Here is a 26,926-nt window from a genome sequence, read left to right on the forward strand (position 1 = left end):
GGTACACTTCTAATCATAGATCCAAAGGCAAAATATTCGTTGCTAAGAATGGATCCTTTCTAGAGAAGGAGTTTCTCTCGAAAGAAGTGAGTGGGAGGAAAGTAGAACTTGATGAGGTAACTATACCTACTCCCTTGTTGGAAAGTAGTTTATTACAGAACTTAGTTCCAGTGATTCCTACACCAATTAGTGAGGAAGTTAATGATGATGATCATGAAACTTCAGATCAAGTTTCTACCAAACCTCGTAGGTCTTCCAGAGTAAGATCCGCACCGGAGTGGTGGTAATCATGTTCTGGAAGTCATGTTACTAGACCATGATGAACCTACGAACTATGAGGAAGCGATGATGAGCCCAGATTCCGCGAAATGGCTTGAGGCCATAAAATTTGAGATATGATCCATGATGAGAACAAAGTATGGACTTTGATTAACTTGCTCGATGATCGGCAAGCCATGTTAAATAAATGGATCTTCAAGAGGAAGACGGACACTGATAGTAGTGTTACTGTCTACTAAGCTCGACTTGTTGCGAAAGGTTTTCAACAAGTTCAAGGTGTTGAATACGATGAGATTTTCTCACTCGTATCGATGCTTAAGTCTGTCTGAATCATGTTAGCAATTGCCACATTTTATGAAATCTGGCAAATGGATGTCAAAATTGCATTCCTTAATGGATTTTTTAAAAGAAGAGTTGTATATGATGCAACCAGAAGATTTTGTTAATCCTAAAGGTGCTAACAAAATGTGCAAGCTTCAGCGATCCATCAATGGACTGGTGCAAGCATCTCGGAGTTGGAATATACGCTTTGATGAGTTGATCAAAGCATATGGTTTTATACAGACTTTTGAAAAGGCTTGTATTTACAAGAAAGTGAGTGGGAGCACTACAGCCTTTCTGATAAGTATATGTGAATGACATATTATTAATTGGAAATGATGTAGAATTTTCTGGAAAGCATAAAGGAGTGTTTGAAAGGAGTTTTTCAAAGAAAGACCTCGGTGAAGCTGCCTACACATTGACCATCAAGATCTATATAGATAGATCAAGACGCTTGATAAGATTTTTCAATGAGTACATACCTTGATAAAATTTTTGAAATAGTTCAAAATGGAACAGTCAAAGAAGGAGTTCTTGCCTGTGTTGCAAGGTGTGAAGTTGAGTAAGACTCAAGACCCGACCATGGCAGAAAATAGAAAGAGAATGAAAAGTCATTCCCTATGCCTCAGTCATAGGTTCTATAAAGTATGCTATGCTGTGAACCAGACCTATTGTATACCTTGCTCTGTGTTTGGAAAAGGAATACAATTTTGATCTAATAATAGATCACTGGACAGCGGTCAAGAATATCCTTAGTAAGGACTAAGGAAATACTTCTCGATTATGGAGGTGATAAAAGAGCCCGTCGTAAAGAGTTACATTGGTGCAAGCTTTTACACCGATCCAGATGACTCTAAGTCTCAATCTGGATACATATTGAAAGTGGGAGCAATTAGCTAGAGTAGCTCCATGCAGAGCATTGTAGACATAGAATATTTGCAAAATACATACGGCTCTGAATGTGACAAACCCGTTGACTAAACTTCTCTCACGAGCAAAACATGATCATACCTTAGTACTCTTTGGGTGTTAATCACATAGCGATGTGAACTAGATTATTGACTCTAGTAAACCCTTTGGGTGTTGATCACATGACGATGTGAACTATGGGTATGAATCACATACAGATGTGAATATTGGTGTTAAATCACATGGTGATGTGAACTAGATTATTGACTCTAGTGCAAGTGGGAGACTGAAGGAAATATGCCCTAGAGGCAATAATAAAGTTATTATTTATTTCCTTATTTCATGGTAAATGTTTATTATTCATGCTAGAATTGTATTAACCGGAAACATAATACATGTGTGAATACATAGGCAAACATAGTGTCACTGGTATGCCTCTACTTGACTAGCTCGTTAATCAAAGATGGTTAAGTTTCCTAACCATAGACATGAGTTGTCATTTGATTAACGGGATCACATCATTAGGAGGATGATGTGATTGACTTGACCCATTCCGTTAGCTTAGCACTTGATCGTTTAGTATGTTGCTATTGCTTTCTTCATGACTTATACATGTTCCTATGACTATGAGATTATGCAACTTCCGTTTACCGAAGGAACACTTTGTGTGCTACCAAACATCACAACGTAACTGGGTGATTATAAAGGAGCTCTACAGGTGTCTCCGAAGGTACATGTTGAGTTGACGTATTTCTAGATTAGGATTTGTCACTCCGATTGTCGGAGAGGTATCACTGGGCCCTCTCGGTAATGCACATCACTATAAGCCTTGCAAGCAATGTAGCTAATCAGTTAGTTGCGGGATGATGCATTACATAACGAGTAAAGATACTTGCTGGTAACATACCGATGGCAAAGGGAACAACGTATGTTGTTATGCGGTTTGACCGATAAAGATCTTCGTAGAATATGTAGGAGCCAATATGAGCATCCAGGTTCCGCTATGGTTATTGAACGGAAATAGTTCTAGGTCATGTCTACATAGTTCTCGAACCCGTAGGGTCCGCACGCTTAACGTTACGATGACAGTTTTACTATGAGTTTATAAGCTTTGATGTACCAAAGGTTGTTCGGAGTCCCAGATGTGATCACGTACATGACGAGGAGTCTCGAAATGGTCGAGACATAAAGATTGATATATTGTACGACTATATTCGGACATCGGAAGTGTTCCGGGTGATTTCGAAGAAAACCGGAGTGCCGGAGGGGTTACCGGAACCCCCCGAGGAAGTATTGGGCCTTAGTGGGCCTGAGGGGAGAGAGAGGGCAGCAGCCGAGGAGGTGCCCCCCCTCCCATGGGGAGTCCGAATTGGACTAGGGGAGGGGGGCGCGGCCCCTCTTTCCCTCTCCCTCTCCCTCTCTTTCCTTCCCCCTTCCTCCTTCCTAGTGGGACTAGGAAAGGGGAGTCCTACTCCCACTAGGAGGAGGACTCCCCCCTCCTTGGCGCACCCCATAGGGCCGGCCGGCCTCCCCTCCCCCCCCTCCCCCTTGCTCCTTTATATACGGGGGCAGGGGGCACCCCAAGACACACAAGTTGATCTTCGTGATCGTTCCTTAGCCGTGTGCGGTGCCCCCCTCCACCATATTCCATCTCGGTCATATCGTTGCGGTGCTTAGGCGAAGCCCTGCGTCGGTAGAACATCATCATCGTCACCACGCCGTCGTGCTGACGGAACTCATCCCCGACGCTCTGTTGGATCGGAGCCCGAAGATCGTCATCGAGCTGAACGTGTGCTGAACTCGGAGGTGCCGTACGTTTGGTGCTTGGATCGGTCGGATCGTGAATACGTACGACTACATCAACCGCGTTGTCATAACGCTTCCGCTTACGGTCTACGAGGGTACATGGACAACACTCTTCCCTCTCATTGCTATGCATCACCATGATCTTGCGTGTGCGTAGGAAATTTTTTGAAATTACTACGTTCCCCAACAATACCCCATTGTCACCACGGGTATTCATATGCAAGACATACATCAAGTGTTGTCAAATCAATAAAAGTATTCAATTCGATAATAGTGAAACCTCAAAGGTAAAAACTCAATTCATCACAACAAGATAGAGAGGGAGAAACACCATATGATTCAACTATATTTAAAAAGTTCGTGGTACATCAAGAACATACCAAATCAAGAACACGAGAGAGAGAGAGAGAGAGAGAGATCAAACACATATCTACTGGTACATACCCTCAGCCCCGAGGGTGAACTACTCCCTCCTCGTCATGGTGGCAGCCGTGATGATGAAGATGGCCTCCGGTGATGATTTCCCCCTCCGGCAGGGTGCCAGAGAAGGCCTCCAGATGAGATCACTTCAGTACAGAGGCTTGCGGCGACGGAGCGGAAGTTCTAGGTTTCTTTCTGGGTTTTTTGGTATTTATAGGAATTTTTGGCGTCGGTCTCACATCAAGGGGGCCGACGAGGGAGCGACAATCTTGGTAGGCCCTCCCCGAGGGGGAGGGCACGTCGTGTGAGCTTGCTGCTTCCTCGTGAGGCTTCTGGTCCTCCCACGAAGCTTTGGAGGTCTATTTTGGTCCACAAAAAATCACCATAAATTTTCATCCCATTCCGAGAACTTTTATTTCTGCACAAAAAATAACACCACGGTAGTTCTGCTGAAAACAACATCAGTCTGGGTTAGTTCCATTCAAATCATACCAAAACCATATAAAATTGTTGTAAACATGGCATGAATACTTCATAAATTATAGATACGTTGGAGACATATCACACTCCAATACTTCTCCTACCCAAGGAAAATCTGTGAGAGAGTGATTGAGTGTTGAGAAGACTATGTTTTGAAGCACAAGAGTAAGGAGTTCATGATCGACAATAATATTTATTACCTTCTGGAGAGTGTTGTCTCCTAGATCGGTTAGGTGTCACTTGGGATCCTCCAAGATCATGTAGAGTTGAACCAAGGAGTTTGTAAGGGCAAGGAGATCACCTACTTCGTGTAGATCTACTCCGAGTGAGGCTAGTCCTTTGTGGATGTAAGCCATGGTGGAATAGACAAGGTTGCTTGTTCGTGGACCCTTCGTGGGTGGAGCCCTCTATGAATTCGCGTAGCCGTTACCCTCAGTGGGTTGAAGTCTTCATCAACGTGGATGTACCATAGCACCACCTATTAGAACCATGCCAAAAATCACCGTGTCGTCATTGCGTTTGATTTCTCCGATCCCTCACTTACGTTCATATGCAATGTCTTTACTTTCTGCTGCACAACTCTTAGACTTTGCATGTGTAGGGTGTTACTTGAATTGGTAGAAGTGATAAAACTTGGACACAACTAAAATTGGGAAAATGACAAGTTTTTATTTGGTCAAGTAGTCTAATCACCCCCCCCCTCTAGACATATTTCGATCCTACATCTTTCTCGGAGCATCTGACACGCGCCAGTCAAGCGCAAGCACGGGCCCGGTTGGCAAGGCCGGACCAACCAGCCAGGGGCCAAAGGCAGCCGACAGACCGGGATCCGGCTCAATCGTCACGCGCGAGGCCAAAGGCCGTCGATAGGCAGGTTCGGCTCAGCCATTGCGGGTGAGGCAACACACAGCACGGGCATCGCGGGCGTGTGACCCGCCAACTAGCACTACCGGTCTAACCCGCTCGGGGCCAAAGGCCACCAATAGGCGGGGTCCGGCTAGCCTGACGCGAGCGTGTTGGCGTGCGTAGTGCCATCGCGGGTGCTCCCGATGCCGCCCCATGACTTTGGCTCAGCGTGAGCCCCGTGGTCCTCCTGTCAGGGACCGCCCAACCAGGTCACCCAGACGCGTATCGTCTGGATAGATCAGACGGCACAAAGAGCCCCCGAGAGGCCCTCGCGGCAAGCTACCGTGAAATGGATGGTCAAAGGATCTCTTCTCCTTTGACGAGCGCCACGAGACAAATACTCCGGCATCCTTTATAAGTGTAATGTGTTCTAAGGCTTGTAGAAGCAAGAGGCCATCCTATAGAGCAATCTTTGGAAGAACACACCTATATGAGCCCGACTGTTGATCATAGTCTATTTGATAGGGTAATCTCTAGGAAGCTGATAAATAGGTTAGGAGTGTGACTAATATACTCCACCCGCGGGGTTAGCCTTCGGCAGCCTAGTACCGGTAAGACAATTGGTGAAACTTTTAAATGTCAAACTGATAATTTAAGGCATAGTCCATTGTTCAATTGTGAAGAAGTACAAACCTATGCTTTAGGTGGATGTTAAACCTTAACCGGCCTCCACTGAAAAGTATCGGTATATCAAAACAACGTTTTGGAACATAGGACAATATAATGTCTTCGAGATCTGGTGGGGGGTTGTTGAATTATAGACGAGCCTTGGGTCATACATAAACCATAATTCCTCCCTAAGGCTCATGTGGGATGTCATGACATGGTGGGAAATTTAGTACCATACTGCTAGTGGAGGAGAGTTGAGACCTGTTTATAACGGATTCTCTTCATATGTTATTGGAGCTTGAGAAGGGGAGTGGCACATGCACGCTCCTCCTCCGATGTTCGTCATGCCTTGCCTCGCCCACGCACATGTCGTGTTTCATGAACGAGTCGAGCTGAGCTCAGATCTATGTCATACTTGTGCTTTATTTTGTCAGTCGGGAATAATTAATCGGTTTGAGATTAATTACGAGTCGTTAATGGATGTGTCACTCTCTGAGACGTTGGACCATGTGTACAACTCCCAATCCGCCGGACTATATATTAGAGTTTTTGGCAACCCTAGGTGATACATTCAGTTCCTCCTTTCACACAACCCTAGCCGTCACTCCACTGCTCCAGTCACTGTTGTTACTTCCACTGATCCATCCAGTTGACCGCGTACACGGCCAGAGAAGGCCTCCGGAACCCCGCTGATTGCCATCCTACACTGGGAAAAAAGCGATAAGGTTTTGAGGGAGCATCTTGGCACGTTTGCCCTCTTCGTCTTCGTCCTTGACCGACCCCATGGATGACGGCACCGCTGCTAAGAAGGCTGCGGAGGAAGCCGCAACTACCGCGGTTTTATCCTAGCCTAAACTAGCGAAGGGTATATGATCTGTTCACCCCCTATTTAACTGTTCATATGCTAGCTGTACTTACTGTCCACGTAAATATTTCGTTTATATGTTCGATACATGCTCATGGATTAAATAAATCAAAAAGTGAGTAATACATCCAGCAAACTCGCTGTAGAGGACAGTGCAAGCACGTTGTGTGGAAAAGGCAAACTGCGGAGCCAGCTGTCTCCACCTTCTCCTCCCAGTCTGGCCGGCCCGGGCGTCCATCCGTTTTACTACTGCGAGCTAGTGTACATACAGTACGGATCTGCTGTCAATGAATCCTCAGAGAATACCAAAAACGAGACTGCGCATTTTTCACCTAGATCAGTTCTTTTCCATTTTTAATTGATAATAATAATGGGCCGGTTCATTCCCACGTAAATGGAAAATATCCTGCGTCCCATCGGCCCTTACCTGTCAGTGTCTACAACCTTCATCGCCCTCAATAAAAACACCGGATCTACACGGCCAGCCAGGCCATTTTTGTTCGTTACACTGGACAGGACACCGGCAGAAGAGGTGACTCCCCCCATGGCGCAGCGCAGAGGCCGAGCGCAGAGGCGCCAGGCTAGAGGAGCACTGGACCAGTCCGACAGACGAGTAGTAGCGCTCCTGTTTCCGTTATCCACCCACCCCCCCTCCACCCTCGGAATTATAAACTCCGGTCTATATAAAAACCCCGCCCGGGTAGCCTCCTCACCAGTCGCCACCCCGTCGTGCATCGCCATTCAGCTCCGTCCGCGCGCCCTGCTCTCGTTGCGTCGTCGAGGTCGGCACGTAGGCTAATTAGTTGGGTGGCCATGACGATGCTGGGGCAGCCACAGGCGCAGCCGGCGGCGGCGTTCGGGGACACCACGCTGACCAAGGTGTTCGTGGGCGGGCTGGCGTGGGAGACGCACAAGGACACCCTCCGCGAGCACTTCGAGCGCTTCGGCGACATCCTCGAGGCCGTCATCATCTCCGACAAGCTCACCGGCCGCTCCAAGGGCTACGGCTTCGTCAGTCCCCTCTGCTTCCCTCCATTGCCATGCATGGCCGTGGTATGCTAGCTTCTGACGCGTTTTGCATGCAACAGGTGACGTTCAAGGAGGCGGAGGCGGCCAAGAAGGCGTGCGAGGACGGCACCCCGGTCATCAACGGCCGCCGCGCCAACTGCAACCTCGCCTCCCTCGGCGCCAAGCCGCGGCCCCAGCCGCCGCACCTCCTCCGCCCCTCGCCGCCGACCACCCCGGCGCCGCATCACATGCCAGCGCTCCCGTCCCCTCACCGCCAGCCCGCGCCAGGTACGCTCGCAAATCCAAATCCACGCGCGCTAAGCCAGTTGTTACTGCCGCCAACGTGCGTACTGACGGGCGATCACATGGCTCTGGAATTAATCAACTAGCAGCCATCGCGGTGGGGTCCAGGGGCGTGTCGCCGGTGCCGTGGTACTACCACCCTTCCACGACGCCGCCGCCGCCGCCGCAGGCCGCGCACTACGGCCACGGCGCTCACCAGCAGTACCACGGCGTCCTCCCGTTCTACCCCGCCGCCGCCAACTACGGGTACGTACGCACGTCGCACCCTAGCGGCACCTCCTGCATCACGTATGTTCTTCTTCCTCCTCGCGACGGCAATTCTTTTCGACGGCCGGCGCCTCGCGAGAGTTCTCTGCTACGTAGTAGTACGAGGATTCGTGTCCGGCGGCGGCGGCTGAGCGTGACCGGCGCGTGTCGCGCTCGCATGCAGGCGGCCGGCGAGGCGACGTGGTCCCCGGCCGTCAGGGGGCGCGGGGACCTGGTGGCGTGGGCACATGCGCGGCAGTGGCTCGCAGCACGCGACGCGACAAGGGACACGGGCACAGGCTGGACCTGGACCGGACCGCGCCCCTCGGCCAGCTGCCTCGTCGTGCCCTCACGTGCCCACGTGCCGGTCTGCACGGCAGCAGGGGAAAAAAGATTACATACAACGAAAAGAAAAGAAAATTAATTACCCGATCTGCCTTTCCTCGTCCTGTTTCTACAGCATCAATATTAAACTGAGCGCATCTCAAAAAAATTATGAGGCAAGAGCACTATAGATCCACAAACTTGTAATGAATGTGATGGTTTAGTCCACAAACTTGCAAAAGGTGATCACCTCATCCCTAAACTTGCAATGTATGTGAACATTTAGTCCAAAGCCAATCACAAGTTGACAAATGGCGCCACGCTGACCACGTCGTGGCACACCCGCTCAGCCTGGCGTTTTTACGAGAAACCCCCCCACCTTTACGGAAACCACACGCACGGTATATTTTTTTTATATCCATATTTTTTAATCAAAGGGTCCCCCTCCCGAAATTTTTATTAGAAAAGCCAATGCAAAATTCCACGTCAAGGATGATTCACTACTCTTGGCCATAACCTAAAGTAGCTGCCACAAAAACTTATTACATGCAACACGCTCATATATATCTTTTGATGTCTACTTTTTTGTATACACATTGTACCCTTTTCATTCATCTGAAATATATTTTTATGCAGACCTTTTTTTAATACATGATTAATTTTTTTCTCATATATATGTTTTGATGTTTACTTTTTTCCATAAACATTGTACATTTTTTGTATACATTAGAAATATTTTTCTATACATGTTAACATTTTTAAATGCACGACTAACATTTTCAATTATGTATGTAAATTGATTTTTATAATAGATATATTTAGAATTACAAGAAAAGGTAAAATTAAAGTAAAACTGTGGAAAAAAAAGCAAAAAATGCTCAATGCTTGCGGTCCCTAATTTGCTGGCCCATTCTGGGCGTTGCTTGACGCGAGGCTAGACTGTGTCTCGCTACAAGCAAGACAGTCACGCCCTCGCCAAGCCTGGTCCAGCATACGCCAGTGTTGTGCGAGCCCAACTTTCTAGATAGACGTCTCGCCTGTCCAGCAAGTTTTTTGTGTTCCGCTCAACAAAAAAATCAAGTTGTTTGTGTAGATGCAGCAAGTTTGGTCACACACACACACACAACTAAGTATAACCTTCCCTAGGAACAAACTAAATATGACCATTAGAAACATTTCATCCGAATGCAACGAACCACCACCACTGTCCATCACCCGCTCGACATCCTAGCGTGATGTAATGCAAATATGCAATTCTCGCCAAAAAAATGCAAATATGCGTTGCCCGAGAAAAATAAGCATCGACTAATTGGTCGCATCTGTAAATGTTAAGTGGGTTGCCACCGTTTATGTGAAAATGGTCATTATCTTGTGCTTGTTTAGTAGGATCTGTCACCAAATGCCAGTAAAACCCATTTGAGGCGCTCTCTGGATACTCAATCTCAGAAGTACATCATCATGTGGATTGGACACCAACAAAGAAAAACGTGTTGGACTATGTTGTTGTTGAAACCAGTACTGAAACCGTGTTAATTACTGCCAGTGGCAGAGGCAGGAATAATTCTTAGGTGTGGGGATAACTATCAAGGAGAAAACCATGTACATATAATGTAATTACGCAAGAGCTCACTAAATATTAGTTATATAAATACTTTGTGTTTAGCAAGCACAATCAAAATTCAAAATCAATCGATTAGTTTTGTCAATAGGGGATACCTAAAATATTTAAGCTTATTTTGGCAGACGGCAACAAAATTTGCTTCAAAATTCAAAGTTCAATTTCAATCCTAAATTAACTTTCATTCTTTACATTTTTAGAACGCTTTCATTCATTACTTGATCTTCTTATTCTATGCTATTTTGTGCTCAGTCGCGCTCGCGTCCTCGTATGGCCCGATTCAGTGCCGGCCACTGCCGCTCCCTGCTTGCTGTTTGCTGCTGCACACATTCGGCCATGCAGCGAAAGGATTTCCAGAATTTGAAACCGGCGAACGTGTGTTGATTTGTGCATGGAGTTGAACTTGCAAGACAACTTGCCGATCCATTAGGACCATCAGCAAGTCAGCAATCAACTCAGCTTGCTCAACACGTACAATACCAATATATACCAATATATACGATCACAGCTCAGCCGCCAACACCACGCCGTCCGCTGAGTCGCAGTAGATCATCACCGTCGTCTTCTAGATGGCCTATATATCGATCGTTTCTACTATATGTCTCTAAGTTGTGGTTATATTCTATTGTTGTCGCCAAGTTGAGTAATTAATATGCACACACACTATATATACCAATATATTTTTTGGTGGAATTTGAGGTATGGCAGTCGCCAATCCTAGCCAGATTGCTAGCACCGCCCTCTGGCATGTAGGCGCAAACGCAACAACGTTCATAATTTCTATAAAGGTGGAGGGGGTTTTCATAAAAATGCCGGGCCGAGCGGGTGTGCCACAACGCTGCCAGCGTGGCAACATTTGTCAACTTGTGATTGGCTTTGGACTAAATGTTCACATACATTGCAAGTTTATGGATAAGGTGATCACCTTTTACAAGTTTGTGGACTAAACCATCACATTCATTGTAAGTTTGTGGGTTTGTAGTGCTCTTGCCTCAAAAATTATTAAACTGACCACTAATTTGTCTGCTTTGTGTGTTCATTCATTCAGCTACTCCCCAAACTACGTCACTGACCTGAGCTACAACGCGGTAAGTTACCTACCAGGATAAATGTTACTACTACCTTATGCTGCTGCAGTGTCACTCATGGTGGATCGAGAATTAACGAGTGTCACCTTGCTGCTTCCGTGACGTGACAGCAGAAGCTGGGCCAAGCGGCGGCGGCAGCGGCGCCTGGCGCGGGCGGGTCCTACATGCAGCCGCAGGGGCACTTCTCGTACCCGCCGGCGGCGGCGCATGGAGGCATGCTCGCGCCCAACGGCATGATGCCCGTGTACCCCTACTACCACTACCACTACCACGGCTCGCAGGGGCTGGGCGTCCCGGCCGCGCACTTCTTCCCGCCGGTCTCCGCCGCCGTGCCCACCGTGCCCGCCATCATCTCAAAGCCCACAGTCATGGTGCCTTCCAAAGGTAACCAACTTCGTCATCTCAAAGCTAGATTGTTACTCCCTTCGTCTCATAATGTAAGACGTTTTACGATATTACACTAGAGTCAAAAAATGTCGAGTAATATTATGGTAGGATTAATTTAGGAAGAGTGAAAGGAACGAAAACCAGTAGCAGTACTGCTGAAACATCACGTCCCAGCTAGCAACCAGCAACGTGCGACACAGCTTTGTAATTGTATGGGCGCCATCTTAATATTTGCCGCGAAAGCTGGCGAGATCTGATCTTTTTTTGCACTATACGTACGTGTGCGCAGTGGAGCAGGTGGCTGGGTGCAGCTGAAGCCACGGTGACGGTGCGAGGAGTTAAAAGGAGGCCAACCAAAGGTGCTCGCCCGAGATCTGTCTGTCTGATTATAACAAGCTGCTGCACAAGAAGAAGAAGAAGAAGAAGAAGCAGCGCTCGTCCACGTTCAATTCGTTCAATTCCCTCTAACTCCGTGCGCCCATGGGGTGGGCGCACGGCCCAGCAAAGTCTGTAACAAAGATTCATTCCGTCTCTCTCTCTCGTTTACCAACGTATTTTCAGTGGTAAACCCTTTTACCAAGTTGTCTGTAGTCCCATCGCTGCAAGGGGCAGTGAACCTGAATAAAATCCTCGTAATCTTCGGTCATTCTCTTGAGCTCGCAATGGTGTGTGTCTGAGCTCGCTGAGTCGGTGAACTTAGAGGTTGTTTGGTTTATAGCCACATTTTGCCATACCTCATCTTAGACATATTTGATCAAGTTAGATGGGTGTTTGGTTTTAGCTATACTTAAGATAAGAATTTTTTCATGAAAAGTGAACCCTTAGGCAAATCAAAGTGTGGCTAACAATTTGAGCAACTCAAGCAAGGCAAAAAATTAATGTGACAATATGTGGCAAAGATAAGTCACAATCCAAACAGCCTCTTAGTATCACACTGTTAAACTGCCTATATGCTGTTCAAGTTGTGCCTCCACTTTGAAAACAGAACTTGAGCGTATATTACCCGCTCTCACGCGTAAAAAAACACAGGATACCAGATTTGTATCACAACAAATCGGCTCCAAAACTACCATGCGAACGACAGTTGCCGGCCCAACTCCACACGATGGAGGTTTCAACGGTGCTATCCACTTTTGCTCAGCACATGAACGGCTTGATGTGCTGCATCGCTTCAAAATCGTCCAGACTGTGTCGTGTGTGTAGCAGCGTTCAATCGGGTCAACTCCACTATTATCGAATGAGATTACTTGAGCATATATTAGTGTATCGTATAGTTTGAACATACTATTCTCCTGTATTTAGGCACGCAATAGGATTTTGGAATCGGCTAGTCAAACTGTATTTAGGCACGCAATGTGTAAGAGAAAAATCTTGATATCGGCCCGAGCTCTGCTTACCTGCAGTTGTGCGATTTGTCATGCACCGCGATATTCTCGCACAACCCTGCATGGAAGTGTGTTGCAGAGAAAGTTTTAGCTTGAAATTTGTCCACAGACAAATCAAGAGATGAATACCTGAGTCATATACATGGTAAAGTTCATACACATGTCATAATTCACCAGAATAGAAGTCTCAAAACACTTGAAGGAATCGTTCCCGAAATGGCCACATCAGAGAGATTACACATTTGCTCACCAGGCAGACACAGCATCCGGCTTAAGTGTTTGCCCTTACAAAGCTTCAACAGGCAAGAACATTAATTAGCCGATCATTTGATGAGCTCCCTCAGAGTAAAGTACTCTATAAGAGAACAAAACAATCACCAACAGTTAACTGTGACTAATTTGAAGAAAGAATAGTGTCAACAAATTCAGTGTCATAATATATTAGGAGGTTCTTCGGCAAAGTTTGGTACATGCAATCTTCAAAAGAAGAGAACTGGAGTCATGAACTTACAATAACTGATGAATAACAGAGAACAATTTCCGAAAACTAAGCGTATCAACCAATGCTGGCAGTGTGAGCCACAGCTCACAATTCTCTAAACACAAAAAATTGTATTCTATTGATCATTTCCATTAGCAAAACAAAGTGCCTCTGCGATCCAAGGGAAAACTACAGGTATTATTGGACTTCTCTGTCCTTGTCATCCGGCTACATACAGCACAGAATCTGTTGCAATCGCCCCGGATGTAGTTCCCTGTCATATATTAGCTCTGGGCACCGACCGGACTGAGAAAGGACGGCCATATGTACGGTTTTCTGGGGAACTTAGGGTTTGCTCCGCTTTTTGGATTCACTGTAAAGAATGACGCCTATAACTGTGAGGGTGTAACCAAGCATTCCGGTTACAGACACAGGATTCTTGAAAATCAGAATTGAGACGACAACTGCGACAGCACCTTTTGCATTTCCAAGGACCTGGAAAGGAACGTGAATATATTAAATCGCCAAGCCACTCATTTGTTGAAACCAAGGACTTATCTACTGGTTGAACGAACTAAGACAACCTTGTGAGCAAAAACACAACACATAGTTCACCAAGTGCTATGCATTATGGTCAAAATAGAACAGTTTTGAGATATTCACTCAACAGATGCAGACAAATACGTATATTTACTAAACATTTTAATGATCAAAGAGCCAATATGAATTCCATAGCTACAATAATAGCAGTTCACCAGAATGGTAATGTAAATTCCAAAACATTTTGTACCAGGGATATTTCTAGAGTTTTGGTATTTGGGTCAGTAGCCCTCATCCAAAACACCCATAGTTTGAAGACAGATCCGTAAAATGCTTTAGGTGTATCACGCGTGCAAGCTACATTTAGTTATGGGCTTACTTGGGACACATGCCAATACTATTAACACAGCGGATTCATACTGTATCATTATTACCATTTAAAAACAATCGTGTATACTCCACTTAACAGTGAAACAAGCTCGCATAACAAAATGGTTCAACAAAACCTGAAGCTGTGTGCCCCACACGAATTATACAAACAAAAAATGAATTGTGATAAACATTTCTAGTAAAACGATATAGTGGCAGTTAGCATATTTGCAAGCTCAGCAACTCACTGGGGTTGACACAGCTGAAAAATAAGTAGCCATCTGCATCCATATTTAGAACAAATATTTTGATCCTATTATCAGTGTTGCCTCAAAAGGTACATTACATTAATTAAAAGCTATACTCTGCTGCGTATGTGAATTATATAAAGGATCGCGAATAATAATTCCAGATCGTTTTACTACATTTTAAATTCAAATCTACAAGGTGGCAGGTTAATGGAAGAGATTTTGGCATGAAAGGCCACATGTAAAACAAGTTCTTGCGCAACCTGCTAAGCTATGCTCCAGTAACTTATGCACGGAATGAATTTAATTAACAGTGAGAAAGGATGACGTACCTGCAGAGTCAATGCGCTAGTATGTTTGGTCACCAAGAAATTGGTCAGATTGACAAAATATGACAAGCAAGAGTTGAACAACAGCAACCAAACAATGGTGAAATCCTTTTTGGCCAGTTCTATTGTAACGCCAACAACATTATCCTCCATAAAGAGGGTAGCAGGAAGCAAGAGAATGACAGCAATCGGAGCCATGTACAAGAGCAGGTTCATAGAATTAAGCTTCTCCCTGCAAGACGGCAGAATAGTCAAGAGTCATGATATAGCTTTTTTAGAAGGAAGAGCCAAAATATAACTATATACACAAAGCCTAGAAGTATACACACAACACCCAGTATATACCAAAAAAGACAAATCCTAGAAGCTTCCTATTTGTTGTCTATATATTTTGCTCATGAATAGTATAGAGCATCCATTTATAATGTGTCATCTATACAAATGAGATAAACTGATTACCCCTCAGACGACAGAAGAATTCCTTGCAACACGGTCTTCAACGCCCTTGCGGCAGTGGCTCCAATGCACATGATGAATCCAAACAGATGAAAGCTAGGCTCGCCCTGTAAATTTGGTTTGCGCACTAATAGTTAGTTAATGAAAAACATGCAAATCCAGCTCTCTCATAGACTAGAATAGAAACAGTTCACTAACTACAGAAGATACGTGCAAGCCATAATCTACTAAATGTAGTGCTGCTACCATCATCCCACAATTTGCTGACCTAGTATGTTACACTGGGAATTACGACAGCTACATAAGGCAGCACCCATCGCAAGGGGCTCAACTTAATAATGCCACAACTAACATCATAAGGACTAATGGACAAATATAAAATCTTCCTTGTCAAGAGTATTCAAGCTATATATCATCAGCATCGATAAGTAATTTCTTTTTTCCATCTCCAATCTTATAATACTTACAAACCCATGAAGTTGAGATACAAATAAATATGGGGTTTTCCTGTAAAGGTCAATTTGGAAACTAAAATTTTCCCTGTGGAGTTTTATGGCAGAACAATTATATTTCCTCAGGGACCCAAACCAATCCCCCCCAATGACATATGAATCATGCACACAATTAGTCAACCGGATTTCTCTCCAGACAACTAAATGGCTTTTAAAAGATTATAGGATGCCTGGACATGAGGCATAACTATTGCCCAGCCCAACTCATCATCCCTAAAGTTCTCCCTAGTTAAGAAAGTTGTGGACGTATCAGACAGCACGCTCAATCAACTTGAGGGAGTCACCTACCATTTAAGTCCAAGTAATTAGACACTATTGTGACAGATCCTCCTCTCCCCATCAGCTAGATCTCAGTCTCGCTGCTCCGGAATCCCGAGCTAGCGAAACCCGAATTCCCCTCAGATCCAACCCCGACACCAACAGATCTACCGAAAACGAGCGACGGAGAGGGAGCAGGTAATAACTTACGCCGCTGGCGATGACGACGCCGGTGACGACGGGGACGAGAGTGAGGTACGTGATCCACGACTCCCGCTTGACGGTCATGATGTAGGCGAATACGGCGGTGAAGAAAGGGGTGGTGGCACCGACGGCCTGGTTGAAGGAGACGGGCAGGTAGCGGAGCGAGACGTTGCCGGAGACGACGGAGCCGCAGAAGACGAGGCTGAGGGCGGAGATCTTGGCGAGCTGGACGCGGGAGCGCACGAGCTGCATGGGCACGATCCGGAGCCAGGCGATGGCGGCGTAGGAGAAGAGCGCGCAGGCGGACATGTGGCACATGGTGAGGAAGATGGGGTACTTGAAGCCATAGTTGCTGAGGAGGTACTTGTTGAGCAGGAGCACGCCGATGTTGGAGGAGTACCAGGCGGTGACGAGCCCGACCGTGAAGAAGCGCCCGTTGGCCGCAGCTCCCGCGCCGCCCGGCGCCGGCGACGCGCCGCCCTTGGCCGTCATCGCGGCTGGTCGCGCGCGGGCGCGCGTGGATCTGAGGAGGGGGGAGGCGCCGGTGGTGAGAATGACGGGGTGGGTTGGGTCGCGGTTGAATTGGTGGTGGGTTTGGGCACGGAGCGGAGGCGTGTGAGCTTGTGTTTATGGGAATTGGGAGGAGACGGCTCTCTCTGTCGGTGGATGCAGCGAGAACGGACGGGGGCGGGCGACTGGTTTTCTCCTTTCCCGATCTAAATTCGTTTCGTTTAGTATTTATAATTACTACTCATATTCATATTTATTCGTGTAGTCTTGTGCGATTGTTAATTAGGCATATTGCTGATATGTTGCAGTATTAAATGGGGAAAAGAATTATACTAATTTCATGTCATCATAACTTGCCATAGAATTAGAGTGCTATTAAGGTCATTTAAAATACCAATTCATGTTTAATCATTTCTTAATTTTCCGATACATGGCAAGTCAGATAAAAAAATATATGCGCATGCTTTTTAGCTACTAACCGCAACAAAAGACATTGCCGCAATGCCCAAAATTACTGACATTGGATTGATGAGACATAAATGAGCTGTGATCCGTCACCCGCAAAAAAATATATGAGAAATGAGTTGTGATCCATCACCGAGTTGAGTTTAAGGCACGTCACCTCCCCGCAACAAAATAGATTGAAAGATAAGGCATAAGGGGTCACCATTGTCGCAACTTGCGGGTTTGGTAACACGCCAGTTGCAAACAAATGGCATTGACGCTATGCCCAAAATTGCTGACATTGGATCAATGAGATGTAAAATGAGTTGTGATCCGTTGCTGAGTTGAGTTTAAGGCACGTCAACTCTTCGCGACAAAATAGATTGAAAGATAAGGCACAAGGGGCCATAATCATCGCAACCTACGGGTTTGGGAACGTGTCATTTACAAAACATATCGATATGGGTTGCTCTAGCACGTCCAAGAAAGTAAAGGATCGTAATTTAGTATTGTATCATGTAATTTTAAATACCAACCCACATTTAACCCTTCCCTCAATTCATGATACATGTTAAAAGAAACTTTTTGAAAGTTCTTCTGAGCTAAAAAGTACAACAAATGACATTTACACTATGCAAAAATAGCTGATAATGGATCGATGAGATGTAAATGAGTTGTGATCGCGACAAAATATATTGGAAGATAAATCATAAGGAATCATAATTGTCGTTACCTACGGGTTTGAAAAAATGCCATTCGCAAACCCATACAGAGGTAGGAGATGATGTAACGAAGTGCAATAACATATCACCGCCAATGCTACAAGTTGTGTACATGTGTGCGAGATGACCAAATGTTTGTGATAAGGGTTGCACTACCAAAAAATAGCATCGGACCATATGGTGATGACATATAACACTAGCAAAGAGTTGTTTCTCTAAGATTTTTCTAACAAGATTGTGACTAAAAACCACAGATGCAGAATATGGATAGGAATGTGCATGTGTGAAATTTGGTAAAGTGATAAAATCATTTGTGGTCCATATTTATCATAATTTCAAAAAAACATTACTTTACGTAATAAGTGTAACATTTGTTCATTTTACTTGATTTATTTTCCATAAATTTCTCTAAACTGATCAATCTTGTTCTAGTAGTGTCCTGTTATTCAAGATGTTCTTGTCAAATCTTTATGATGTTATAATGTTTGTACTTTGTAATAGCAATGACACAATGTGCTTGTCACCTAATTTGTTCTTTTAGGGTGTTCATCGCAAAGGAAAAATCCATGATGTGGAGGAGAGAGGAGAAAAAACATATAAAGCAAGTTCTTCACACACCTTAGTACGAGAAATATAAGTAACTTTTTAGCAAACTAGAACAATGCACTGCGTTGCTACGCAGTATAAATATTATGTAACTAAATGTGATTCTGTAAATAAATGCTTACCAAAATATGTAACTAATTTACCTTATAATTTGATGAGAAGTTTCGTAAGTAAATTATGGTAAAAATGGTTCAGAAGATAAGTAAATTAAGATGATTGATTATCATAAGTGAAGGTGCGGTCAAATATGGCGGGGTGGGAAAAAAGGCTGGATGGAAAAAATCGATAAAGGGACATGGTCGTATAAGGGAAACCGGTTGACGAAAAGTTCTGCTTGACAGAAAAAAGAACACCACTTATTTTTGAAGTAGTAGAGATTGATTTTCTTTTCGATATAGAAATAGAAGTCCCAAGAGTCTGCCTAGTTGTCTTCCTAAGTTGGTTTGTTCATGCTAATTTCTCATGTAAAGTTGGCTTAGAAAAATGCACCGCACGAATGTTTAAGGCTGGTCATAGTGGAGAGTGTATGATACTACATCCATAGTGCATAGTATCATAGATTAGTATCATATGTTTTTTTGCAGGCTAATTGGAGAGCTTTATTCATCGAAAAGCATTCTTGGATGAGTCAGCCAATAAGCTGGTCAACAAGAAGCTTGGGGTTTCATCCATCCAGCTATCTGCTACATCCAGTGCACAAGCACGCTTCGCACATAGATGCGCAGGATTAGCTGATCTACTTACATGGCGAATATCAAAAGATGTAAAATAAGTACTAAGCTCTCCTATCCCATCTAATAAGTAGGCCACAAAAGAACAAGAATTGTGGCGAGAATTCCATAGTGTCACCAACTCCAAGCAGTCTACTTCCATTATCACATGGGAGAAACCTCGAAGAGTAGCAAAACGGACACCATCACGTAGGGAGAGACCCTCCATGATCAGGGGATCCGTGATCCCAGAGTATGGCTTGCACCACTGTAAGTGCATCTAGTGCAACCCCTAGTTGGTTTTGGATTATTGACGACAAAGTTGGTTGAGGGACTAATGCGTTTGTGAGAATTGCAGGATAACGCAGGTAGTGTCCCTCATTGATTCGGTTTACCTACCGGAGATGACCCCTAAAAATGTATGAAGACATTGAAGACAATGGTGGAATACGAAGATATTCATATTGAAGACTATGACATGAGAAGACATCGAGTGAAGACTATGGAGCGCGAAGACTGTGTTGTCTTGTTGTTTCCTTTTTCTTTTTTGTTGAGTCATAGGAACCACCGTACTGTTAAGTGGGGTCCAAGTGAACTAAGTCAGAATGACTGAAGTGATGCTCAACCCAAATCCTATGTCTTCGAGCGAAGACAATGAGAGCAAATCTTATCCAGAACTGGATGAGTCAGCTTTGCTTGTAGCCCAAGTAAAGTTGTCGTGTGTGTTTGAAATCTGACCGTTGGAACACGTGTTAGTTCCTTAGTGACCCAGGGTCATTTCGTACATATCAGGTCGGGTTGCCCAGTGGCTATAAATAGCCCACCCCCTACACCATAAATTGGTGGCTGCTCAGAGTTAGTGCACGGCTTTTGTCATTTGAGAGCAACCCACCTCGAAGCCTTTGAGAGAGAGAAATCCTTGCGAGGACCAAGCCCAAACACCCAGAGCCAAAGAGTGTTAGGCATCACTGAAGTCTTTCTGTCTGTGTGACCTGAAGACTTGTTACACTTGAGGACTGTGAATCCTCTAGCCGGTTAGGCGTCATGTTCTGAGCATCCAAGAGTCATTGTGGATTGCCGGTGAACGAAGTCTGTGAAGGTTCGGAAGTCTACCTTGAAGACTTACCAGAGTGATTGGGCGAGGACTGGGTGTCCTTAGCTCAAGGGGAATAAGGTGAAGACACGGTCTTCTGAGTTGAATCTCAGCCTCTCTAACCAGACGTACAGTTGTCACGGTAACTGGAACTGGTCCAATAAATCATGTGTCTTCAACAAGTGATTGGTTCTATCCCTTCCCATCCTTTACTTAGAGTTTGTCTTCATGAAGTCATTGCCTATCTGTCGTACCTATTTGACTTCATTGCTTGACTACTATCGTTGATTGGCTTCATACTATCTTTCATCCTGATCCTTACTACTTAGCTGCCATTAGTCCTGTTCTTTCATATCATTGCATACTTGACTATGGTTTGCTTGTTGTAGTTTATCTTCCGCTGCATATCAATTAGGTCATTTCGATTGTTTGTCTTCGAAACTTTCAAGTTTTGAAGACTTTCATAAAAATCGCCTATTCACCCCCCCTCTAGTCGATACTAGCACTTTCAATTGGTATCAGAGTGAGGTACTCCCTTGTTCTGTGTGATTCGGTTTAACCACCTGGAGTTTTAGCTATGTTGACTGCAGGATTGAGGAACATATCTTGCCCCACCTTTGACGGTCATGAGTATCCTCGGTGGAAGGCCATGATGAAGAAGCGACTCATGGCTATGGACAGCGAACTGTGGACCGTCACTGAGATTGGTCTTACCGATCTATGCAAGATGGCGGAGGCTGATGACATTCACAAGTATACTCTACTGAACCTCACGGCAAAGGATGTTATCTGCTCCTGTCTATCCCGAAATCAGTTCAGGAACATCATGCACCTCAATCATGCGAAGCTAATCTGGGACCGTCTTTCTGAGGTCTATGAAGGTCATCGTACTCGTTATGATCCTTGGTTTGAGGACTACAAGGAGTCTCTTAAAGAGATGACTTTTGCACCTGAATCGCCATCATCTTCACCATGCCTTATGGCAAGGGGTGATAAGGTAACCGAAAGCTACCTCTCTGAAACTAGTGATGACGAATCAGGTGATGAATTTGGCCCCAATTACGTCAAGCTTGCTTCCCTTGCCACTAAACAACAAAGAGTCTTGGAAAGGGTTCAAGACATGCTTAATAAGAGCGATGATATGTTGGGTGAAGAAATGGATCACTCAAAAGCATTGGCTGAGAGTCTTCAGAGACTTCATTCCAAGTTTGACGCCCTTCAAGATCAACATAATTCTCTCTTGTCTGATCATGAGAAGCTTTCTTCTGAATGTCTTCAAAGAAAGCAAGACCTTGAAAAGATAAGAGTGGATTATGAAGATCTTCAGAAGGAGCGTGATTCATTACTTGCTCAACAAATCAGCGTTACACAGAAAGGATTTGAACCACCATGTCTAAAATGCATTGAGCGTGATAACGCTATATCTGTTGTTGAATGTTCCACTGCTGCTACTGTTTCATTGTCTTCACCTACTGATGTGGTTACTAACCCCTCTGTGGAGGATACCACTACTATTATTGATGAAAATGCTAGGTTGAAGACATTGCTTGAAACAGGGATGTATAAAAGTCTGAAAGGACATCAGACACTTTGCGATGTCCTCAAAAAGCAGATTCTGAACCGAAACCCTAGGAAAGAGGGTGTTGGGTTCGTGAGGAAAATGAATGTTGATAGCTCGTATTGGAAGCCTGAGCAGTACCCCAAAACCACATGGGTTGCTGCAAAGGAACCTTTAGTAGATCCATCCACTTTATCTGGCTTTACCTGTGCTAATCCTATTATCATTGATGAATCCTTTGATGCAAACTATAAATTGTTCAAGAATCAGAATGGTGAAGTGTTTGCCAAGTATATTGGTACTAACTGCAGGAATAGACCGCCTATGAAGAAGATCTGGGTACCTAAGCAGTACATTGAGAATCTTCCTGTGAATGTCGTCATGACACCACCAAGGAAGAAGACAAACCCCAGACCTATGGCTTCACATGGCCCAAAGGATTCATACAGATACAGGACTCACCTGAGTCACCCTAACGCCAATGTTTTGTAGGGAAATCATACTCAGACTTATGAATATGAGCGTGTGTCTTCAAACCGCTATGTTCATAGAACTAAGAACTTTTCTGCTTATTCATATGAGTATCATTCATCTCCTGCAAGGCTATTTTCTAGGGCTCCAAAGCCAAAATTCTCAGATGCTGCACTTAGACTCACTGCTTCTAAGCCACCCCTGAAAATGTGGGTGATGAAGAAGAATTAACTTTCTTTTGCAGAGAAAGGTCTCCAGCCTGTAATCAAAGGCATCCGATGCTATTGCTGGGGACCTAAAACACATTAAGGACGCATGATAAAATGTCTTACTATATATTTCACATCTGAATCGCTTACCAGTCATACTATGAGTCCTAACCTTGATCTAAGCTGTGACAATCCTTGTGTGTGTCAAATGCTTATGCTTCACAACACTCTTTGTGAAGCCTATCCTCCTAACTGCAATGTAGGGTATGTCACCAAAAGCTTCAGAATGGATTATGGACAGCGGATGCACAAATCATATGACTGGTGATCGAAGTCTTCTTATGGACTCAACCTTACGTCCATCCGACAAGAGTCACATCACATTTGCTGACACTGGTAAAAGCAAGGTATTGGGTCTAGGTAGAGTTGTAATCTCAAAGGATCAACACATGGATAAAGTGATGCTTGTTGAATCCCTTGGTTTCAACTTAATGTCTGTCTCAATGCTCTGTGACTTGAACATGATTGTGTTGTTCGGAAAATATCGTTGCCTTGTACTAATGGAATCTGACAAGTCTCTAGTCTTTGAAGGGTATCGAAAAGATGATCTATACATGGTAGATTTCTCAGCAAGTCCACAGCTTGCCGTATGTCTTCTCGCAAAAGCTTCAGAATGCTGGCTCTGGCATCGGAGGCTGGGGCATGCTGGCATGAGGAACTTACACACACTAGTCAAGAAGAAGTGACAATGGCACTGAATTCAAGAACACCGGACTTGATCTTTATCTGGATACAATGGGAATCACTCATGAGTTCTCTGCTCCATACACACCTCAGCAAAATGGCATCGTTGAGCGCAAGAACAGAACCCTCATTGAGATGGCTCGAACAATGCTCGACAAATATCAGAACCCAAGAAAGTTGCTGAAGCCTTTATGGAACCTGAATGGATTCAAGCTATGCAAGAAGAACTTCAACAGTTCAAGCTGAACAATGTTTGGGAACTTGTCAAGCGACCTGACCCTCGCAAGCATAACATTATTGGCACAAAATGGATATATCGAAACAAGCAAGATGAGCATGGTCAAGTCGTCAGAAACAAAGCACGTCTTGTGGCTCAAGGATATACTCAAGTTGAAGGAATTGACTTCGATGAAACATTTGCTCATGTTGCTAGGCTTGAAGCTATTCGCATACTGCTAGCCTATGCTAACCACCACAACATCTTGCTATCTCAAATGGATGTGAAGAGTGCATTTCTCAACGGCAAGATTGAAGAAGAAGTATATGTCGCTCAACCACCTGGCTTTGAAGATCCAAAACATCCTGATATGGTGTACAAGCTAAACAAAGCACTCTATGGCCTCAAACAAGCACCTCGCGCTTGGTATGATACGATCAAAGACTTCCTGGAGAGCAAAGGCTTCAAACCTGGATCCCTTGATCCCACACTCTTCACGAAGACATATGATGGTGAACTGTTTGTGTGCCAAATATATGTGGATGACATTATCTTCGGCTGCACCAACCAGAAGTATAGTGATGAGTTTGGATACATGATGCAAGAGCAATATCAGATGTCCATGATGGGTGAGCTGAAATTCTTCCTTGGTCTTCAAATTCGTCAGCAAAGGAATGGCATCTTTATATCTCAAGAAAAATACCTCAAAGATTGTCTGAAGAAGTTTGGAATGGAAGATTGCAAAGGTTACACGACGCCAATGCCAGCCAAACACCATCTTGGTCCCGATGACAATGGTAAAGAGTTCGATCAAAAGGTATACCGCTCCATGATTGGTTCCTTACTTTATCTATGTGCATCTAGGCCAGATATTATGCTTAGTGTTTGCATGTGTGCTCGATTCCAAGCGGCACCAAAGGAATCGCATCACTTAGTTGTGAAGCGAATTCTTCGATATTTGGCTTACACCCCAACACTCGGATTATGGTATCCAAAGGGCTCAAAATTTGATTTGGTTGGATTCTCGGATGCTGATTATGTTGGTGACAAGGTGGATCGCAAGTCTACATCAGGCACATGTCACTTTCTGGGTCGATCACTTGTCTGTTGGTCTTCAAAGAAGCAGAACTGTGTTTCACTCTCAACTACTTAATCTGAATACATTGCTGCTGGATCCTGTTGCGCTCAGCTTCTATGGATGAAGCAAACTCTCAAGGACTATGGCATCAATCTGAAACAAGTACCTCTCTTCTGCGACAACGAAAGTGTCATCAAGATAGCCAACAATCCAGTCCAGCACTCGAAGACAAAGCACATTGAAATTCGTCATCACTTTCTCAGAGATCATGTCATGAAGAAAGATATTGACATCATTCACGTCAACACAGAAGAGCAACTGGCAGATATCTTCACAAAGCCCTTGGATGAGAAAAGGTTTTGCAAGTTACGGTGTGAGCTAAATATCTTGGAATCCTCAAATGTCCTGTGATCAGGCACACATCCTAACACTTATGCATGTTGATGACTTAGATGTGCAACACACGAAGTAATGTATATCTTCAACAAATGATGACTTACACTCTAAGTATGAATACATTAACGTGAAATATGACTCCGGAGCACCACGATAATTGTGCGCCGTGTCTGGGTCTAATACTTCCTATACGGTGGGTAACGCCACCACCAAATTTCTTGGTTTGAAGTGTTTCACTCATGGCGTTATTTTTGCAATGACTTCACATTTGGTTTGTCTTCAGTTTCAATTTATCTCCATGATTTTCTTCACTATGATGATTTGATCGCTTTTTGATATATACATATACTAGTGTTCTGTCCTCTATAGCATTCACTTATAGCTATGTCTTCCTGGTTGAATCTTTTGAACTAAGTGAATGTGATCGGACCCTAATCTCTCTATGCTTTCTATCTCAAACTCTATCTGTCCAAATCATATGCATTCTATTGAAACTGTCAAATGCCTTCTGTGCGTCCTAGTCAGCAGAAGACACAGAGACAAACATTAAGTCTGTTTTAAATGACTCATCTTTATTTTCTATATCCGGAGAAGCCGGGACAACCATCCGACATGCCTGGCGGGCGTGGGAACGTGGGACAACTCTGAGTATGTTGCATGCTTGCCACGTGCCCCTCAGATGTGAACCGCCAGGGGCACCTGCGTAATTGCGCTGTGCCGCACACTTCCTTATAAATATATGTCCCCTGCGGTAAAGAAAACCTTCTTCCACCTCTCCGCCTTGTCAAAAACCCTAGCACCACCGCTAGCTCTCGACGACGACGGCGACGAAGCGCTTAGCTGTCGCGACTTATCCGACGTTGTCCTCACGCCGGCCGCGGATATCGTCCTCTCCGCCGTCGCTGTAGGTGTCCTCCGTCGCCAAGTTAGGGCACGGTGGATTGAACTGCTCGGTCTCCTGTTCATCCCATCTAGCAGTTCTTCGTGTGGTAAATATAACTCTATTTTTACCATCCTTTTGATCTTCAAGATTCATCCTTTTTACCAAAATTGGTTTCTGTCTACACAATGTTAGACCTATTCTGTCTGCATCTCATACTGCCAAGTCCATTCACTTAAATTTCATATCTAGTTTGATTCCTCACTTGTACTTATTCACGGATTCGTACAAATCTGGAACCAACTCTCAACATATAAGTGAATGTCTTCGCATCATGACGTCAATGTCTTCAAACTGATTTATCTTCAAAATCTTCTGAGAATGCATATGACCTCTTCCCCTTCGCTCGCATCTCTAATGCTGTCACAGGTACATGTCCGTGGGAGAATCCCTTGGTTCTCATAGTCTGCATTCATTTGCAGAATTCTTACAGCATCACATTAACTCTCACGAAGCCAGTTCCTGTGTGACCAGTAAGCGAAAGTCTTTGAAGCCTTTGAACGTATTGAAGCCATTCAGTTTAAAGTTCATGGCTGCTGAGAAATCTGTAAGGAAGGGTGGCAGACAGCGTCGTGGGGGTACATCAAAAGATTTGCCTGATGACCTCGCAGAACTTTACAAGACAGATCCTGAGGAGAATTATCATAAGCGCAAGACACGAATCCAATGGATTCGACGCTATTGGGCTGAAGAATGGTTCAAGTACAAGTTTGTGACCCAGGAATATGCAGAGAAGAATGCTATCAAAAATCCTTGGGGTGATATTCTCTATCGAGGCCTCCAACCCAAGAACAGAGCTGAAGCTATTGCACAGGGTTTCTATCCTTGTATGGTCCGTGGACCTCAGCCTGAGAATGCTAACCCAACATCATTGCTC

At 44.6% G+C, this 26,926-nt stretch overlaps 2 protein-coding genes across 5 annotated transcripts; one reads left to right on the plus strand and one right to left on the minus strand.

Annotated features, from left to right (window-relative positions):
• Positions 1–7,281: 7,281 nt before the first annotated feature.
• LOC119290726 (probable RNA-binding protein ARP1) lies at positions 7,282–12,224 on the plus strand. Of its 4 annotated transcripts, none has more exons than XM_037569359.1 (6): positions 7,282–7,606; positions 7,684–7,891; positions 7,993–8,152; positions 11,143–11,182; positions 11,293–11,566; positions 11,859–12,224. In XM_037569359.1, exons 1-6 carry the CDS (start codon positions 7,409–7,411, stop codon positions 11,882–11,884), a joined length of 906 nt encoding a protein of 301 aa, XP_037425256.1. In that variant the 5' UTR covers positions 7,282–7,408; the 3' UTR covers positions 11,885–12,224. The 4 variants fall into 4 exon arrangements, with proteins under 4 accessions (XP_037425256.1, XP_037425257.1, XP_037425258.1 ...); XM_037569360.1 differs by having other exon boundaries at positions 11,296–11,566; XM_037569361.1 differs by having other exon boundaries at positions 7,283–7,606; positions 7,996–8,152.
• Positions 12,225–13,365: 1,141 nt separating this feature from the next.
• Positions 13,366–16,990, minus strand: LOC119290727 (probable sugar phosphate/phosphate translocator At3g11320). The gene is made up of 4 exons (XM_037569363.1): positions 16,358–16,990; positions 15,381–15,484; positions 14,925–15,153; positions 13,366–13,930 (listed from the first exon to the last, which is right to left on the minus strand). Exons 1-4 carry the CDS (start codon positions 16,841–16,843, stop codon positions 13,781–13,783), a joined length of 969 nt encoding a protein of 322 aa, XP_037425260.1. The 5' UTR covers positions 16,844–16,990; the 3' UTR covers positions 13,366–13,780.
• Between the last annotated feature and the right edge of the window lie 9,936 nt (positions 16,991–26,926).

This window comes from Triticum dicoccoides, chromosome 4B (genome assembly GCF_002162155.2).
Source record: "Triticum dicoccoides isolate Atlit2015 ecotype Zavitan chromosome 4B, WEW_v2.0, whole genome shotgun sequence".
Classification (NCBI taxonomy): Eukaryota; Viridiplantae; Streptophyta; class Magnoliopsida; order Poales; family Poaceae; genus Triticum; species Triticum dicoccoides.

Coding starts and splice junctions, on each gene's coding strand:
- LOC119290726 (XM_037569359.1), top strand. CDS start 7,409: ATGACGATGCTGGGGCAGCCACAGGCGCAGCCGGCGGCGGCGTTCGGG. Junction 7,607..7,683: donor GCTCCAAGGGCTACGGCTTC/GTCAGTCCCCTC, acceptor TGCATGCAACAG/GTGACGTTCAAGGAGGCGGA. Junction 7,892..7,992: donor TCACCGCCAGCCCGCGCCAG/GTACGCTCGCAA, acceptor TTAATCAACTAG/CAGCCATCGCGGTGGGGTCC.
- LOC119290727 (XM_037569363.1), bottom strand. CDS start 16,843: ATGACGGCCAAGGGCGGCGCGTCGCCGGCGCCGGGCGGCGCGGGAGCT. Junction 15,154..15,380: donor ATTCTTCTGTCGTCTGAGGG/GTAATCAGTTTA, acceptor GCCGTCTTGCAG/GGAGAAGCTTAATTCTATGA. Junction 13,931..14,924: donor CTAGCGCATTGACTCTGCAG/GTACGTCATCCT, acceptor GTTCCTTTCCAG/GTCCTTGGAAATGCAAAAGG.